This window comes from Nycticebus coucang, chromosome 15 (genome assembly GCF_027406575.1).
Source record: "Nycticebus coucang isolate mNycCou1 chromosome 15, mNycCou1.pri, whole genome shotgun sequence".
In the NCBI taxonomy this organism is placed as follows: Eukaryota; Metazoa; Chordata; class Mammalia; order Primates; family Lorisidae; genus Nycticebus; species Nycticebus coucang.
In genome coordinates this window covers 59,713,515-59,731,636 of record NC_069794.1, presented here as the reverse complement: position 1 = coordinate 59,731,636, position 18,122 = coordinate 59,713,515, and the positions used below count along the sequence as shown (strand labels likewise).

The window sequence follows — 18,122 nt, the reverse complement described above, 5'->3', positions numbered from 1 at the left end:
GACTCAAAAAATATTAATATCATGTGCTCAGACAATGTTTATACAGTATTCTACCACTAATAAATATGGATATAATTAATCCCTTATTGCAAAGTTGACAGCTTACATTAACTAGTCTTGGTATGTTCTTTCATTCACATAAATCCCATTTTTTTGAGTTTTTATACTATTGGTAGGATTTTCTTTTCTTTCTATTTTTTTTATTGTTAAATCATAGCTCTGTACATTAGCACAATCAAGGGGTACAATGTGCTGGTTTCATATATTTTTTTTGTAGAATAAGGTTTTTTATTATTATACATGTTTATTTAAATACATCTGCAGATGAAATAATCCTTAAATTATTTAAGGATTTAAATAACCATCTTCATAAAAATACTTTGATGACAGCTGCATCCATAGATTTCAACTATATGATTACTTCTTTGCCCATTCTGCTCTCTCTTTTCTTTCTCGAATAACCTCTTTCAGGTATGGTTTAAGGTAGAATTTATCCTCTTCATATTTGGTCCACTGTCCTTTGGGCAAGGTCTGCTGCCTCATCGTCAGGTCCAATGCTCTCTTAATGCAAAACACCCTGTCATTGTAAAGGTTCTCAGAAAGCCTTCTTATCGCTTCTTTTACATCTTCATTCTCATATATCGTATCATCTTGCGTTAACCCCAGCTTATTGGATTCTGCAGCATTGTAATACCATTTTCAAATATCATCCAGCCACCGGCCTGATGCTGCAACAGCCAGCTTGCCAGCCATTTTGACCCCTGTAGAATAAGTTAGTTAAATTAGCAAAACTTATTTGAGATAGACCCCGAAAGCCTACAAAATTTAAGCTAATTTCTTTTGGAAAACAAAATCATTATAAATCCTTATTTACCCCAATTAAAAAAAAATGTCAAATGCTCACTGTATTTTTAATTCAGAAATGAAAGAATGAAAAATCATATATACCTAGAGATATACTTACTGTTAACGAAAATATTTTTATTTTGATCTTTTTAAATTTTTTAATTTTTGGCCAGGGCTGAGTTTGAACCCACCACCTCCGGCATATGGGGCTGGTGCTCCACTCCTTTGAGCCACAGCTGCTGCCCTTATTTTGATCTTTTATATATGTATCAAAATAAAAATATGTAGATATGTATTATTATCTTTTATAATATGTATTTTTGAAAATAGCAATGTAGACTAGCTGTATTTGGAGTCATTTCTGGAAACCGTCAGCATCACAGTCACTGCTTTTTAACTCTTCTCAAAGAAGTCGATTGAGACTTATTAGAAGTTAATTGATTTGTGAAGTTAGCCTGAGAGCTATGTCCTTAGTACATTTTATATTAACCCTGTTATTACAGTTTACCCATGGATTGTTTAATCCAGACCAGCTCTTTCCCTATGAAATTTCTTTTACTGAAATTTGTTGCTGTGTTTTGTTATAGTGACATTCTTGAGGATAATCTGGCTCCTCTGCTTGCTGTGTGTCCTTGATTGGATAAGCTGTTTAACTTCTTTATACTACAGTTTTCTCATTTATAAAATGAAGATATAATTGTATTTGTCTCTTGGATATATAAGGATTACGTGAGCTAATTTATGTAAAGTACTTGTACATAATAAGCTTTCTGTGAGTATTAGTTGTTACCATCATTATTGTTACTTCTATTTTTAACTCTTTAACATACTGTTCTTTATATTATGACCTGACCCATGCAACAAATTTTTCTCAAATTTATTGTCAAGAATTGTTGTACTGTTTCTGGTTTGATGTCAGTGTCAGGTGGTTATGATTTTATAATTTATGTAACTTTTTTGTTAATGTCATTTTTTTCTTTTTTTGGCTGGGGCTGGGTTTTAACCCACCACCTCTGGCATATGGGGCCAGCACCTTACTCCTTACCCCATAAGCCCATTAGGTAGTTTACAGAATTAAACGCCACAGGCGCCACAGGCGCCACCTGTTAATGTCATTCTTTATGGTGAGTATTAGAAAGATAAGATTCAAATTTTAGATTATTCTTATAGTATACATTTTGTATATCATCTTTTCCTTTCTTGGTTTTACCTTCCTGAAGGAGCTTAGGAAATTTTACCCTGAAATATGACTTCTTGTTATAAAGAGTATTTTGAATTAAATGCCCTTAGAGATTAATAAGCCTTGGGAGGGACTTTTCCCCTTTCTTCATTAAAAAATCAGAACCAGGGCGGTGCCTGTGGCTCAGTCGGTAAGGCGCTGGCCCCATATACCGAGGGTGGCGGGTTCAAACCCGGCCCCGGCCGAACTGCAACAAAGAAATAGTTGTGGCGGACACCTGTAGTCCCAGCTACTCAGGAGGCTGAGGCAAGAGAATCGCTTAAACCCAGGAGTTGGAGGTTGCTGTGAGCTGTGTGAGGCCACGGCACTCTACCAAGGGCCATAAAGTGAGACCCTGTCTCTACAAAAAAAAAAAAAAAACCAGAACCATCTAAAATGAAAAAAAGTTGCCCCCTTCCCCCATTATCAGTATATTACAGGAAAGAAGAAAGCTCAAGTGATGTTCCCTTCTAGGCCTCTCAGAGTGCTAGGATTATAGGTATGAACCACTAGGATTATAGGTGTGAGCCACAGTGCCTGGCATATATTTAACATATTTTTGCAGAATAACTGAAATACTTCCTGAAACTCTTTTGGGTTCATATATGTGGTGGAAATTTTTTTTTTTTTTTTTTTTTTTTTTGTAGAGACAGAGTCTTACTTTATCGCCCTCTGTAGAGTGCTGTGACATCACACTGCTCACAGCAACCTCCAGCTCCTGGGCTTAGGAGAATCTTAGGCGATTCTCTTGCATCAACCTCCTGAGTAGCTGGGACTACAGGCATCTGCCACAACGTTGGGCTATTTTTTGTTGCAGTTTGGCCGGGGCCAGGTTTGAACCCACCACCCTCGGTTTATGGGGCCAGCGCCCCACCAACTGAGCCACAGGCACCACCTGGAAATGTGTATTTTTTAAAAACCTAATTGAGGTCATACTCTATATACTTTAATGTCCTACTTTTGCTATAATTATTTAATATCCCTGTAAAAAAACTATAGGCTGGGCACAGTGGCTCATGCCTACAACAAATTGTTGTTAATTGCCCGTAATCTCAGCACTCTGGAGGTGGAGGCAGGTGGATTGCCTGAGCTCAGGAGTTAGAGACCAGCCTGAGCAAGAGCAAGACCCCATCTCTAAAAGTTGCGTGCCACTGTGGCGGGCACCTGTAGTCCTAGCTACTTGGAAGGCTGAGGCAAGAGGATCACTTAAGCCCAAGAGTTTGAGGTTAAGAGTTTGCTGTGAGGTATGATGCCATGGCACTCTACTGAGGGCCACAAAGTGAGACTCTATCTCAAAAAAAAAAAAAAAATTGTAAGTGCATTAGAATGTAAAATTTTCTTCATGTCAGTATCCATATTTAAAGAGAGAGGTGCCTCAAATTTCTTTATACAATAAAAATTTACTATAATATTTTCTGTTTTCTTTCTGAATGACAGGCTTTAGAAAACTAATTCTAATCTTGTTTTAGCTACTGTACACAGAACCACTCTGTGCAGTTATTCTATTGAGCTAATACTTATATCTGGAATTCTCAAGAGAATTTTCAGAAAAATTAGCTTAGACCATTCAAGGGTACTAAGAACATTTAAGGCACATAATGGCTTTAAGGTTCAAATCTATAGTCTCTGATATATTTCATGGAATTATGCTTCTCATTTTAGTAGGATTTTTCAATTTTCAGTGGGTTTCTCTGTTGCAATCAAAAGAGAATAATTCCAAATGGCACAGATATATATGGATGTTTCCTAGGGATCTGAATGAAGGTGAGATGTTGAAGATTAGTCAGTGGTAGCCTTACAGGAATTAGATTTCATGTCCCGTTATTTAAAATGTTTTAAGGAAATGCAAAAAGAGGAAATGGTTCAGGCTCTATTGATATCATTAGTGCTATTTTTATTCTAAGTTCAAGGGTTTTAGGGCTAAAAAACAAGCAAAATGGGGGCATTCATTTCTCTTGATTTTCAAAATCAAGAACACTATGAAATAAGCACACTTTTTATTTTTAATTTTGGCTTTTCTGTTACTAATATGAATGAGAAAATAGATGAGACAAATAAGGAAATGATATTTATTTTTTACAACTCCAAAGTGCAGTATAATTTAAAATATGAAAACAATAATTTCATGGTACTAAAACCCAAATATTCTATAGCCAGAAGCACTTGAAAATGGTGTTACTCTGGTTTAAACATTTTCTTATTACTGTTACAGCCCAGCCAGGTTCATTGCCCCTTGCTCAAGAAGAAGCCAATACACTGAGATGACAGGTATTACAGCAGAAAGAGTTAAATATTGCAGGTGCTGGGTGGCGCCTGTGGCTCAGTCGGTAAGGCGCCAGCCCCATATACCGAGGGTGGCGGGTTCAAACCCGGCCCCGGCCGAACTGCAACCGAAAAATAGCCGGGCGTTGTGGCGGGCGCCTGTAGTCCCAGCTGCTCGGGAGGCTGAGGCAAGAGAATCACTTGAGCCCAGGAGTTGGAGGTTGCTGTGAGCTGTGTGAGGCCACGGCACCCTACCGAGGGCGATAAAGTGAGACTCTGTCTCTACAAAAAAAAAAAAAAAATATTGCAGGTGCCATGCCAAGAGATGGGACAAATTTTTCAAGTGTGTCTCCTCAAGAATTTTGGAGAAAAGGATTTCAAAGATATTTTGGTGGGCAAAGGGCTAGCCAATTGTGTCTGCTGATTGAGTTTGGGGTGGAGTCTAGGGGTATAGAAATTGTCTTCTCATGCTTGAGTGAGTTCTTGTGTGGTGGTTACAAGACCAACTGAATCAGTTCCTTGGTATGGGCCCCTGATCTGGTTTCACAAAGATGTTGTTTTCTATGGGAGCAACACAGAAAGCTAAGAATTTTTCTTTCTTTTTTTTTTTAAGACAGAGTTTTACTTTGTCACCCTTGGTAGAGTGCTGTGGCGTCACAGCTCACAGCAACCTCAAACTCTTGGGCTTCAGTGCTTCTTTTGCCTCAGCCTCCCAAGTAGCTGGGACTACTGGTGTCTGCCACAAAGCCCGGCCATTTTTATTTTTTGGTTGTAGTTGTCATTGTTGTTTGGCAGGCCTGGATTGAATTCAAACCTGCCAGCTCTGGTATTTGTTGCTGGTGCCCTAGCCGCTGAGCTACAGGTGCCAAGACAAAAGCTAAGAGTTTTTATGGCGGTCAGCTATGTGACTCCTTAGTAGTAAGCAGTTATAGGAAAGTAAGCTAGGGAACAATGGTTAGTTATATGTATATTTAAAAAATACATATATATAAATATAATATATATTATATATAAATATATAATATAAATACATAAATATATATGTATTATCTATTTTTTATATATTTATATATGTTTATGTATTTTATATATGTATAATATATAATATAAATATATATTATATATTTTTAAAAAAATACTTATAACTAGCTATTGTTCCCTATAATATTATATTATATATTATATATTATATATATATATATATATTTTTTTTTTTTTGTAAATATACTTTGGCAGAATTTAGGCCCCTACCATAGTTCCTACTTTGTGACCTTTATTAATTTTATAAAGAGTGGTTTCATTATCTGGAGTTAATTTATATCACTGACCCATTCAGACTATGCTGGAAAAGTTCTGTTGATTAGATTTAATTAGGTTCACTTGTTCTGTGAAAGGTCCATTTTATTTATATATGTGAGTGTCCTTACGCTTTCATATAATTGAAAATAACTTCTGATTATAACTTGGGGGAAGCAGAACCAACTCTCTCTCTAAGGAAAAGCTAAAATTTTTATCTTTCCCTATAGGATCTTGTTGGAGAGAAAAGAAAACTTCCCCTTTGCCCCCTTACAAGATGGCAGATTAAGAGAAAGAGTTTATAATTTGTTTCCATGCACACCAGGAAAATCACGGAGTGGTTACCCAAGATTCCAATGGGGTCCAAAAGTTTATATACTCTCGTTTAGATAGGAGAGGAAAATGAGGAATATAGGCAATTCTGTTGAGGGACAAAAAATTGTTAGTTACTAGGGAGGATGAATGGATAGGGGAAACAGATTTTCTTGAAATCAGCCTCCTTGGAAATAACTTAATTAATTTAAAGAAATTAAATATTTAATAAATAATTTAATTGATCTGAGAGACAGGGATTATCTTTGACATGAGTTGGGCCAGGTCTAGTTGCATTCTTGATCCGCTTTCCTGCAGTATATTGAAATAACAGGGAGAGGCACGAAGACAATTGTTCTTTTTCATGGGTCCCTCTGGTTTTATGCAGCTAGAAGGAAAGTCCCTTCTAGGACCTGTTGATCTCTAAGGGCCTTTCTTTTTTTTTTTTGTAGAGACAGAGTCTCACTCTATGGCCCTCGGTAGAGTGCTGTGGCCTCACACAGCTCACAGCAACCTCCAGCTCCTGGGCTCAAGCGATTCTCCTGCCTCAGGCTCCTGAGTAGCTGGGACTACAGGCGCCCGCCACAACGCCCGGCTAGTTTTTGGTTGCAGTTTGGCCGGGGCTGGGTTTGAACCCACCACCCTCGGTATAGGGGGCTGATGCCTTACCAACTGAGCCACAGGTGCCGCCCTCTAAGGGCCTTTCAATCAAAATACTCTTTATACAACGTGAGGCTTTTTTGTTATACAAAAATTTTGAAAATAGACTTCACAGATGTCAGTTACAGTCTTATTCCACTATAGTTTCACATTCATTTCGTAGTTTGCTTGGTTGGACCACTTTCGACCAAAGAATCCTGTTTTGCACAGATAAGTAGTTGTGAATGGTGACAGTTCTTTTTAATAGCTTGTGTTGCCATCTCCAGATAGTCTTCATTAAACATATCCAGGAGCTTGAAAGCAAAGTAGTAGGCAATCTATTCAAAATTTATTTCCTAACAATATATAGCGATTGCTTAAGTGTCTTATTATGAACGACATAAGAAAGAGTACCCAAACTGACGATCGGTTATTAGTCTGGAACACAAGACCTTTTCACTTGATATACTGGGCACTCACTTGTCATTGTACAACCCACTATTAGGCTTGATGAGAGACTGCCAGGCAGATGTGCTCAACCCTAAGCTGGGTGCTGAGCCCAGCTGGGCCTCTGGCAACTCACATAATTTCTCCTGCCTGGGCCTGCACAGGGCATGAATTTTTTAGAAAGGCCAATACAAAGCTACAACCTCCAGAGTCCATGACACATTTATAATTTCAGCTATTTTGAGCACTGTAAAAGACTACTTCACCTTACAGGATAAATTATATATACTGATGTCAAAAAAGGAGGGGACGAGAAACACTTTGTATAGATAATGAGGGAAGGAAGTTGGCGCCACAGACCATCTCATATAAAGACATACAGATGTATTCTGAATTATTTTCACATTTTGGAACTCTCTAATTTTCAATGTGAATTTTTGTAAGGGGTTGAGGAGGAGGTGTTCAGAAAAAAAATACTCTTTATACAAAGGAGTCATATTTGGGGATAAAATTCTCTGAGCCCTTATTTTTTTTCAATATGATGTGTCTCCTCTAGGAAGACATATCAGCCAAAATTTGGAATTTTATTTTATTTTATTATTTTATTTTTTTTGAGGTAGAGTCTCAACCTGTTGCCCTGGGTAGAGTGCTGTGGCAACATCAGCTCACAGCAACCTCCAACTCTTGGGCTCAAGTGATCCTCTTGCCTCAGTTTTTGTATTTTTTTATTTTTTTGTAGAGACAGGGTTTTGCTCTGGTTCAGGCTGGTCTCAAACCCGTGAGCTCCAGCAATCTCTCTGCCTCAGCCTCCCAGAGTGCCAGAATTACAGGTGTGAGCCACTGTGCCTGGCCTCTCTGAGCTTTTTCAATCTTATTTGTGAAAACCAGCAGCTGGTATTGAAGGGAATGTTTTTATTTCTCTCAAGAGGCTTTTTATTTTAATGCAAAGATATATTAGAAATGAAAGAAGGCTCTTTCTAACATTATAAAAAGCAGCTAGTTTAGGTAATAAATGAAACCGAACTGAGCTAGTCCTCTAAGAAATGTCCCATTTTTTTTTTTTTTTCATTTAACAAATATTTAGTGAGTGCTCACTATATGCTGGCTCCTATTCTTAAGGCTAGTAATTTTCCCAGTAGCCATTCATCCTCTCCATTCCCTGGCCCTACCTGCTGAGTCCTGCACCTTGATTCCTGTTGCTGAAGAACCATTTGTGGTTCCCAAAGGGCCTAAATTGGATTCTCATTTCCCTACTTCTTCAACATACTCTACTACACTGTCAGTGCTCTTTTGCTTTTTTACTTGTACCTGAAACATTCGTGCCCCAAGGTGTTTGGATGCCTCATGAAATGCCATTTCTGTTCAAATGTCATTGTTTTCATAGTAAAAACCAAGTAAAGTCTAGGCTACAAAATTAGTTCCAAGTTAAGTGGCATCTTCAAAGAAAATTTCTGCTTGCTCATAGTTTGACATCAAAATAGCCAGGATACCACACAGAAGCAAGCCGTGGATATGATTCAGGTTGAGGGAAAAGCTTTCTGAAACCTTTCTTGTGCTTTGATGTTGTCTTCAGTGAGAAGGCAGAAGGCACCATAGTCCAGCCAGTGACCAAGGTTCTGTGGGTCACACACCAACCTCTCCTCATAGTATACTGCTGCCATTTCAGAGTTCTCATTGACTTCTGCTTCAGATGCAAAGAGTCAAGCTGTCAATGCTTGTATAAATGGTTGAAATAGCACCTTGGATGTCATATGGCATGGTCTGGTTTAGGGCCACACGCATTCGATCTACTAAGAACATACAGAGCTCACTGATAAATGTCTGCAGTTCCTCCTGGTTTTTAAATGATGTTGTCTTCAGATAAAATGCCAAATATTTTTCATTTTCTACCCCTTTAAAAATCGAAAAAAGGAAGACCTGTTCTCATCTCTAGTCGGGGTTGGCATTAACAGCATTGAGCCATATCGATCTGTACAAGTTCTTTTGTAGCAACAAATAATTATTTCAGTTTACTTTAGTAACTGTAAGGGTGTCTCCAACTGGTAGACTGGAAAGGAAGAGCCCCATGTATTAGTTATCCCTTTCATCTATTAGTAAATGTTTACGTATGTGAATAAGCAAATACCGTAGACATTGTGTGCGTTAATAAGACATAAAAGTTGCTGCCAGCCAGGTTCATTGCCTGCTGCTCAAGAGGAAGCCAATACCCAGAGACAGCAGGGTTTATGGCAGAGAAAGAGTTTATTTCACAAAGCACTAAGGGAGGGGATATAGGAGGAATTTCTCAAGGCTGCCTTCTCAAGTGTTTGGAAGTCAGATTTTTTTTAGAGATAGAATCTCACTTTGTCACCCTCGGTAGAGTGCTATGATGTCACAGCTCACAGCAACCTCCAACTCCTGGGCTTAGGCAATTCTCTTGCCTCAGCCTCCCAAGTAGCTGGGACTACAGGTGCCCGCCACAACTCCCGGCTATTTTTTTGTTGCAGTTTGGTCGTGGGTAAGTTTTAACCCACAACCCTCTGTATAAGGGGCCGGCGCCCTACTCACTGAGCCACAGGCGCCTCCCAGGAGTCAGAGTTTTTAAAGACAGTTTGATGGGCAGAGGATTAGGCAATCAGAGTCTGTTAATTGGCTGGGTGTGGAATAGGGATAGAACTCTCCATCCCTTAGCCTTCAGCCTGGGTGGGTCATTGGAATGCAGGACCAGGTTTTTGGGTGAGGAGTCACAAGACCAATTGAGTTGAGTTCCATGATTTGGGCAGCTGATCTGGGTGGGTCATCCGAAGCACCAGAAGGCAGGATCTGGAAGATATCTCAGAAACTACACCTAGGTTTCAAAAAGGTGATAATTCTATGGAGAAAGCTAAGAATCTTTACGACCATCAACTATGTGACTCCAGAGTAGCAGACAGTGGCTAATTACTATCATTTTTATCTGGGCCTGTGCCTTATTTTTAGCTACACCCTCACCCTGGTTCTCCCCTTTCACCCCATTGTTACTTTGTAAGGGCAGTTTCAAAAGTGCTTTAGTCTCATGACCAAATAGTGATTTTCATAGGGTGCACAGAATGATAATTCAGGACATGTTGGTTTGAGAATGAGGCATTCTTTCTATTGAAATTTAAAAAAAAAATGTTGCCTCAGATCCTTGGGAGTCTGAACCTCTTATGCCAGAGTCAATGCATTCCTCATCTCCTTTTCCTAGGCCCAAGCAAAAGAGTTCCAAGATGAATTGGGCCAGGATATCAGCAGTCTTCAGTCTGGAGCTGGTATTTTCAAAATTAAAATCTATCCATGTCTTTGAAAATATGGTTTCAGTGGAATGCTGTGGGCATGCTACCTCCTCCTCTCTGAATTCCAGGAGGAGTGCTGAAAGGCAGTAACGCCTGCTTTTGTACTCTCCCTCCTCATTTGTTCTTTACTTTTAATTTGTGCTATTTTCTTGTGCATTTTATATATCCTTATACAATCTCAAAAGTCATACTAGAATAAAAATGGGTACAAAGAAATGAATTTTAACTAAAATTTTTCAAAAACAGCATTTCCTACCTGCGAGGCATATCAGAATCATCTAGATAACATTAATTAAAAAAAACAAAAACAAAAAACAGGTGCTAGGCCCCACATTGGACCTGCTAAGTCAAAATCTTTAGGATGATAAGGCCTAAGTTTATGGGTGGTCCAAAAGTTCCCCAGTTATTGTGATATGGAACTTGGATTATAAAGAACTGTGCTAAACCATATTTTCTATATAATTTTCTAGGGTCATATGTGATATAATTCTATAGCAAATATTTTTTTCTGGAGGAATTTTCTTTAAATTTATGTATTCTTATTTAACTTCAAAAAGATTTTATGAGTGTATGTATATATGTATGTACACATGAATATGTAAATATAATACTTGATTTTTCTTCATCATTTGATTATGAAAATGACCCACAGACACTTATTTTGGCTTTGTCCTTTTTTTTTTTTGTAGTGATGATTTATTTTTCTGTTATGCAACCCCTGAGTGGCAATGAACTCATTCCTACCATAAACGGGGGGCCATCAGTGAACAGTGATAAGATGAATTTAATCTTGATTGCTGTAACTGCCATCGGCTGCAGAGAGTAATACTGCTCATTAAGTTTGCGTAGAATTTAGAATTCATAGTTGAAAAATTAAATAAAAATTTAAAAAGAGGCCAAATTGTGATAATGTCTTAAAGCCATCCCTTTATGGTTATGGGAACTTGCTGAGTTTGAATGTTGTTTCTCAAGGGTCTTTATGATTCAATATAAGCCTACTCATACTTCTTAAACTAGTACTTTTTGTATTAAGAAGTTGAAATAATTAAGACTTAACATTTAAATTCATTAATTTTCTATTGGTCAAAATTTTTGGTGAGTAGCAAAGAATTTATCACAAAATATTATTTGCATCTGATAACAGAAACGAAACCAGTCTTTCACATTAACATATGTAAGAAAAATGTGTTCATATTATACACGTAATCTCCAATTTTTTTACAGGTGGTGAACTTTTATATGCTACAACTATTAATAGTTTTAAGTTTATTACAGTATTTTAGTGTTAGCACGTTGTGTATGTACTTTAAGAAATTGCTTATAAGTTCCATGCTATTGTTTCTCAATTCCTGTAACTCCTGATGGCTGTTCTCAGCTTCCGCCATTGAATATAGCGAGGCACTGGGAAGGTCCCTAGCATAGCTTTTCAGGAAAACTTATCAACTTCTAGAAAATGTGCTTTATTGATAACCAGAGCATCTCTGCATAGTGAGTTTGCATGGCTTCTCCTTTTAAAATGGAATCAGGGCTGGGCATAGTGATTCTTACTGGTAATCCTAGCACTCTGGTAATTGCTTGGGCTCAGGAGTCTGAACCAGCCTAAGCAAGAGTGAGACTCTGTCTCTAAAAAATAGCCAGGTGTTATGCTGGGCACCTGTAGTCCCAGCTACCCTGGAGACTGAGGCAGGAGGATCGCCTGAGCCTAAGAGCTTGAGGTTGCTGTGAGCTATGACACCTTGGCACTCTACTCAGGGTGACAAAATGAGACTTTAGCTCAAAAAAATAAAATACAAATAAATAAAAAAGGGGAAGTTGTCAAATCCCTGCAAGAATAAATGGATTGAGCTGAATTCAGTTAGAATTAGGTGGATATTATTATCCATTATCTAAATGAACATTTTAAAAGAGGAGTAAAAAGCTAAGTAAAAATGGGGGGAAACTCTTACTATATTATGTAATAGGAAAAATCCTCAAATGACCAAAAACAGCTTTCTGAAGAGCTTTCATTTTGAGAATTAGAGAAGATGGCTTCCCAGTTATATGTAACATATGTTTAGAGAGAGGTGCTATGAAGCCAAATAAGGTACTGTCCATGTCTTAAAAACTAATTCTGCATGTTCTTTGGTGGGTGCTGGGGATTGGTTTTAGGACATGACAGCACGTGATCTGCTGCAGCAGAGATACACTCTTCCAAATGGAGATACTGCCTGGCGGTCCTCACCCCTTGTGAACGCTGCTCTGGAAGGCAAGCTGGTCCTGCTGGATGGCATTCATAGAGTCAATGCGGGGACACTTGCTGTATTGCAAAGGTTTGTGTGAGACACAAAAAGCCCAGACACACACACATACAATGTGCCAACACAGTAGACATGTAACTTTCTCAACATGTAGATCTTGAGAAACTCAAGATTCTTCGTCCAAGTATAATGCTAGATTTTTTATTGCTATAAACACCATGTAGTTAAACTCCAAATAATGAACATTTTGAGAAAAGCCATTGTCATCACAAAATTCTGTGAGAGCTCCAAATAAGAGATTTCAGTAATTTTGAAAGACTTTACGTATATAGATACATGCAAAAAGTTTGCACACAGCTGCAGTTTCCACAATTTGTCAGAGTCACAGCTATACTATTTACAAACCCCTTATGAATCGTAGATCTTAATTATTAGTTGATCTTGTTGGAATTTTTTTTAGAGAGAAAAAAATGTTTTTTGTTTTTGAAACAGAGTCTGTGTCACCCTCAGAGGGCTGTGGCGTCAGAGCTCACTGCAACCTCAAACACTTGGTTGGGCTCAAGCAATTCTCTTGCCTCAGCCTCCCAAGTAGCTGGAACTACAAGGTGCCTGCTACAACATCCAGCCATTTTTTGTTGAACTTGTCCTTGTTTAGGTGGCCTGGGCTGGGTTTGAACCCGCCAATTTCAGTGTATGTGGCTGGCGCCATAACCACTGTACTACGGGTGCCTAGCCGAAAAAATGTAGTTTTTAATATAAAATGTGTAATTGATATTTGATTATATTTTATGTAGACTCAAAAAGCTCATTTTTTAATTATAAATTCAAGCATTTCTCTGTAACTATGTTTTCTTATTTCTGTTTAGGTGGGAAAAATTTCTACATATTCCTAAAAATTTTCTAGAATTTAATGTTTAGAGACGAGTCTTTATGTGTAACTTTTGTGGAAATTTTCCCATATGGTCTCATTTTAAGAGATTAATGATACTGATTATTTTTTGTTTTACCTTCCTTCTGTAACTTACAGACATTTTATTTTTAACTTTGACTTATTGAGAGAAGTCAAATAAGTGGAATAGGCCGTTTCCGTATTTGAAAACACAGAGTTTTTTGTTCTGGACAAGATGTAGATACCAAGTATAATTAAAGATTCCAAATACATTTTGTTAATCGTGATTAGATTTTAGAGTAACAATAAGCACAAACTTTCAGTGACTTGCCTCAACATTCCATAGGTTTATAATATTTATTTTAGAATATTTTTTCTCTAAAACAGAGAAACTTCCATAGCACACTTAAATTATGCTGATCCCCTTTTCTTGGCTATCTCGTGCATGTTTGGCCAGCTGGGCAGAATAGCAGCAGCACTGAACACTGAGTACTTATTCTGTGCTGGACATTGGAAGCCAGTGTTTCTCAGCTTCTCAACCTTGGAATCACCTTATGGATGGGAATTAAAGCTACTGATACCTAGGCTCCACCTGCACAAATTCTAATGTTACTGGTCTAGGTTAAGGCCTGAACCTCCGTATTTTTCAACACTTTCCAGAGGATTCTAATGTATAGCCACATTTGAGAACAGCTAGACATTAAGCATCAGTTTTACATTAGCTGTTTAATTTTCACAGCAACTCTATGAAGTTGGCCTTATATTTATTATAAAAGGTAAAATTTTAGTGATAAGAACAGATACTAATTTGATCTTAGACAAAAGGCCACAAAAACGTTTAGAGAGATGGTGTGGTTCTCTTCCTCCTCACCCATACAGCTGTAGGATGTAGAGCTGGATTTGAACTCAGGCCTGACCAGCTTCCTGCCTGTGCTCCTACCCTCTGTATAATTTTTTTCCCTCCTCTAAGGATGGAGGCTATGTGAGGCAATTTTAACATGGACAGCAGAAGACTTTGGGTTTGGTGTAAGTTCTAGAATAGTGCTTTTCAGCTGTTTCAACATCTGGTGGACAGTTCTGATGGTGTGAATGGTTAGGCCACTATTGGAGTTGACGTGAAAACCAATGCAGTTATTGCATTATGAGGAATTTTGGCCAGGCAAGTTGCACTCTGGGAGGCCGAGGGTGAATTGATTGAGCTCAGCAGTTTGAGACCAGCCTGAACAAGCGTGAGACTTCACCTCTACTTAAAAATAGAAAAACTAGCTGGGCGTGGTGGCTAGTGCCTATGGTCCCAGCTGAGGCAAGAGGATTGCTTGAGCCCAAGAATTTGAGGTTGCTATGAGCTATGATGATGCCAGGGCATGCTGTCCAGGGGGACAGAGTGAGACTGTCTCAAAAAATAAACCCTATAATTCCCAAGATAGAATTTTTTTGACACAGAGTCTCACTTTTTTGCCCTTGGTAGAGTGCTGTGGCGTCACACAGCTCACAGCAACCTACAACTCCTGGGTCTTGCCTCAGCCTCCCGAGTAGCCGGGACCACAGACAACGCCACAACGCCTGGCTATTTTTTTGTTGCAGTTTGGCTAGGGCTGGGCTTGAAACCGCCACCCTCTGTATATGGGGCTGCTGCCCCCAAGATAGACATATTGATACCATTCTTTAAAGTAGTGATTTTCAACCAGTGTTCCATGAGAGGATCTTAGGTGTAGTCATGAAAATTTTTTTTTTTTATTAAATCATAGCTGGGTACATCAATATGATCATGGGGCACCATACACTTGTTTCATAGAATATTTGACATATTTTCATCTCATTAGTTGACATAGCCCTCCTGGCATTTTCTTAGTTACTTTGCCAAGACATTGACATTCCACATTTGCCAAGGCTCAGATGTACCCTTGTAAGATGCACCACAGGTGTGATCCTTTCAATCCCCCTCCCTCTACCCACCTCCCCCCTCCCTCCCCACGCTTTCCCCCTTCCCCCTGTTCTTAGGTTGTAGCTTGGTTATAGCTTTCATGTGAAAGTCCTAGGTTAGTTTCATAGTAGGGGTGAATACAAGAATCCAGCAACATATCAAACAAATCATACATCGTGATCAAATTGGCTTTATCCCAGGGTCTCAAGGCTGGTTCAATATACGTAAATCTATAAATGTAATTCAGCACATAAACAAAGTAAAAATCAAAGATCATATGATCCTCTCAATCGATGCAGAAAAAGCTTTCGATAACATCCAACATCCCTTCATGATCAGAACACTTAAGAAAATTGGTATAGAAGGGACATTTCTTAAACCGATAGAGGCCATCTACAGCAAACCAACAGCCAATATCATATTGAATGGAGTTAAATTGGAATCATTTCCACTTGGATCAGGAATCAGACAAGGCTGCCCATTGTCTCCATTGCTTTTTAACATTGTAATGGAAGTTTTAGCCACCGCAATTAGGGAAGAAAAGGCGATCAAGGGCATCCACATAGGGTCAGAAGAGATCAAACTTTCGCTCTTCGCAGATGATATGATTGTATATCTGGAAAATTTTTAAAGATTAAATTATTTCTGAAAGAAGTTCAAAGCACAGTATGTTCTTTCACTGTTTTTGATCAGCATAATTAAAGTATGCGATGGAAGTTTAACTATAGGTTCGCGTGTGCCCTGAGATAAAAAAGGCTGAAAGAACACTGCTTTAAAGAGTTACACTGGAGTCAAGGGAATGAGTGCCAACTGCCTTGTTCCTTAATATGGAATTCTTGGTTATCCCAAGTCACTCATTCAGCTGTGCCTTTTCCTCTCCCTCCTTTTCTTTTTCCTCCACTTCCTCTTCTTTTCCTCTTTTTAGCCACATCTAGTGTTCACGAATACCGCCCTCCAGGACAGAAACCTTCAGTTTTGACAAGTATTACAGCACTGACTGGCTTGAACTTTCACAAAGTCCATCTAACAAAATTGTTCGATTCAGTTGCCAGCACTAATAGACATTAAAATGTTGGCTCACTGACTCTACCTCTAATAACTTGAGTGTTCAAAACTGCTTCATTTGTCTTCTGACTTTGTCCTTATTCCATTAGGTTAATCCACGATCGAGAGCTGAGCCTCTATGATGGCTCTCGGCTGCTGAGAGAAGACAGGTACAGGCGCTTAAAAGAGGAGCTGCAGATGTCTGAGGAGCAGCTGCAAAAGAGGTAATTCTGGATGCATTACTCTTACTGTGGCGTTAAAAATATTGTTTATTAATTTTCTCAATCTAGTCAAACCAAGATAACTTTAAATAGCTTAACAGTTTGGTGTCCTGAGCATACTAATAGTTTGGCACTTCTTAAAACGTGAGGTTCCTATCCAAGATGTACTTTGTACTCTTGGCCTTACTTTTAAATAAGTGTTTAAACATTTATAAGAACACTGGTTTAAAGAACATAATCCCCCCCTCTGTTGACCTACAGGTCATATACTTTTGTATCCCCTCAGCAGAACACAAGGTGGGCCCACAGTTAACTAGGCTCACCCTCCTAGGTCATCACCAGTAATCTCTGGCTGTGCTACCTGATGTAGAATTGCCCTTTGTGGCTTAAAGATTCCTTCCAGAGGTGTAGCAACCAGATGCAATGTTTGAGACATGACTGGATTCTGGAGTAGGAAACAAAATGAAAACAGCTATAAAAAATAAAGTTTAGGGAGATGTGTATATATACACATATTGAATTAATATTTTTATAAGTTTAATGGTATTGAGGTTATGAAGGAGAATATTCCTTTCAGCAGAGATGCTTGCTGAGATACTTAAGGGACGAAGTGAAGAAAAATACCTATAATGAATGTCCAAATGTTTCCGGGAAAAAAAGATGAGAATGAGACCACAAAATCAACTGAGAATGAGACCACAAAATGTGAAAATCTTAATTGGCAAAATCTAGGCGAAGGATATATGGATGTTTGTATTTTTTTTGGGGGGGGGGGGACGTCTGACTATGTCGCCCTGGATAGAGTGTTATGGCATCACAGCTCACAGCAACCATCAAATTCTGGGGCTTAAGCCATTCTCTTGTTTCAGCCTCCCAAGTAGCTGGGACTATAGGTGCCCGCCACAACGCCTGGCTATTTTTTAGTTGTTGCAGTTGTCATTTAGTTGGCCCGGGCTGGGTTTCAACCTACCAGCCTTAGTGTATGTGGCTGACACCCTCCCCACTGAGCTATGGGCACCGCCCGGATGTTTGTATTCTTTTAAATTTTTTATGAGTTTGAAAAAATTTCAAAATAAAAAGTTTGAAGGGTGAGGTATCTTTCAGCTGCATTCTATATTTTCCTTTAGTGTAGGTTTTGCAAATATAATTTTCCATCTCATTACGTTTTCCATAGATATTTGAATATAATTAGAGGTCGCTATATTGGGGAAAACTTAGGCACCTGATCTAACCCTATTTAAATGAAGATTTCCCTCACAAAAGGACAGAAGAACCTCTAAGTTGACTACCCACGGGATTATAACTGGTCAACATAAGGAACTAGGCCTGCTTTAGTGACACGTACGTGTGGTGTATGTCCAATTTATGAGAATTAGATCAATTTAAGGAGGTGGTTAATGTGAGATGGTCAGCTATGGAGGTTCTACTGTATTGAAAGCATTAAAATCCTACAAAAGACAAGTGTATTTATTGTGTCATGCTATGGGAAAAAT

The 18,122-nt window shown here is 38.5% G+C and overlaps 1 protein-coding gene and 1 pseudogene across 1 annotated transcript in view; one reads left to right on the top strand and one right to left on the bottom strand.

Moving 5' to 3' along the window:
- VWA8 (von Willebrand factor A domain containing 8) overlaps positions 1–18,122 on the top strand; it is a 468,998-nt gene that overhangs the window by 160,251 nt on the left and 290,625 nt on the right. Inside the window, exons 13-14 of the mRNA XM_053563447.1 lie at positions 12,463–12,623; positions 16,519–16,632. Of these exons, the coding sequence (XP_053419422.1) occupies positions 12,463–12,623; positions 16,519–16,632 (275 nt within the window). The remainder of the gene's footprint in view (positions 1–12,462; positions 12,624–16,518; positions 16,633–18,122) is intronic.
- LOC128566569 (cytochrome b-c1 complex subunit 7-like) lies at positions 418–753 on the bottom strand (annotated as a pseudogene).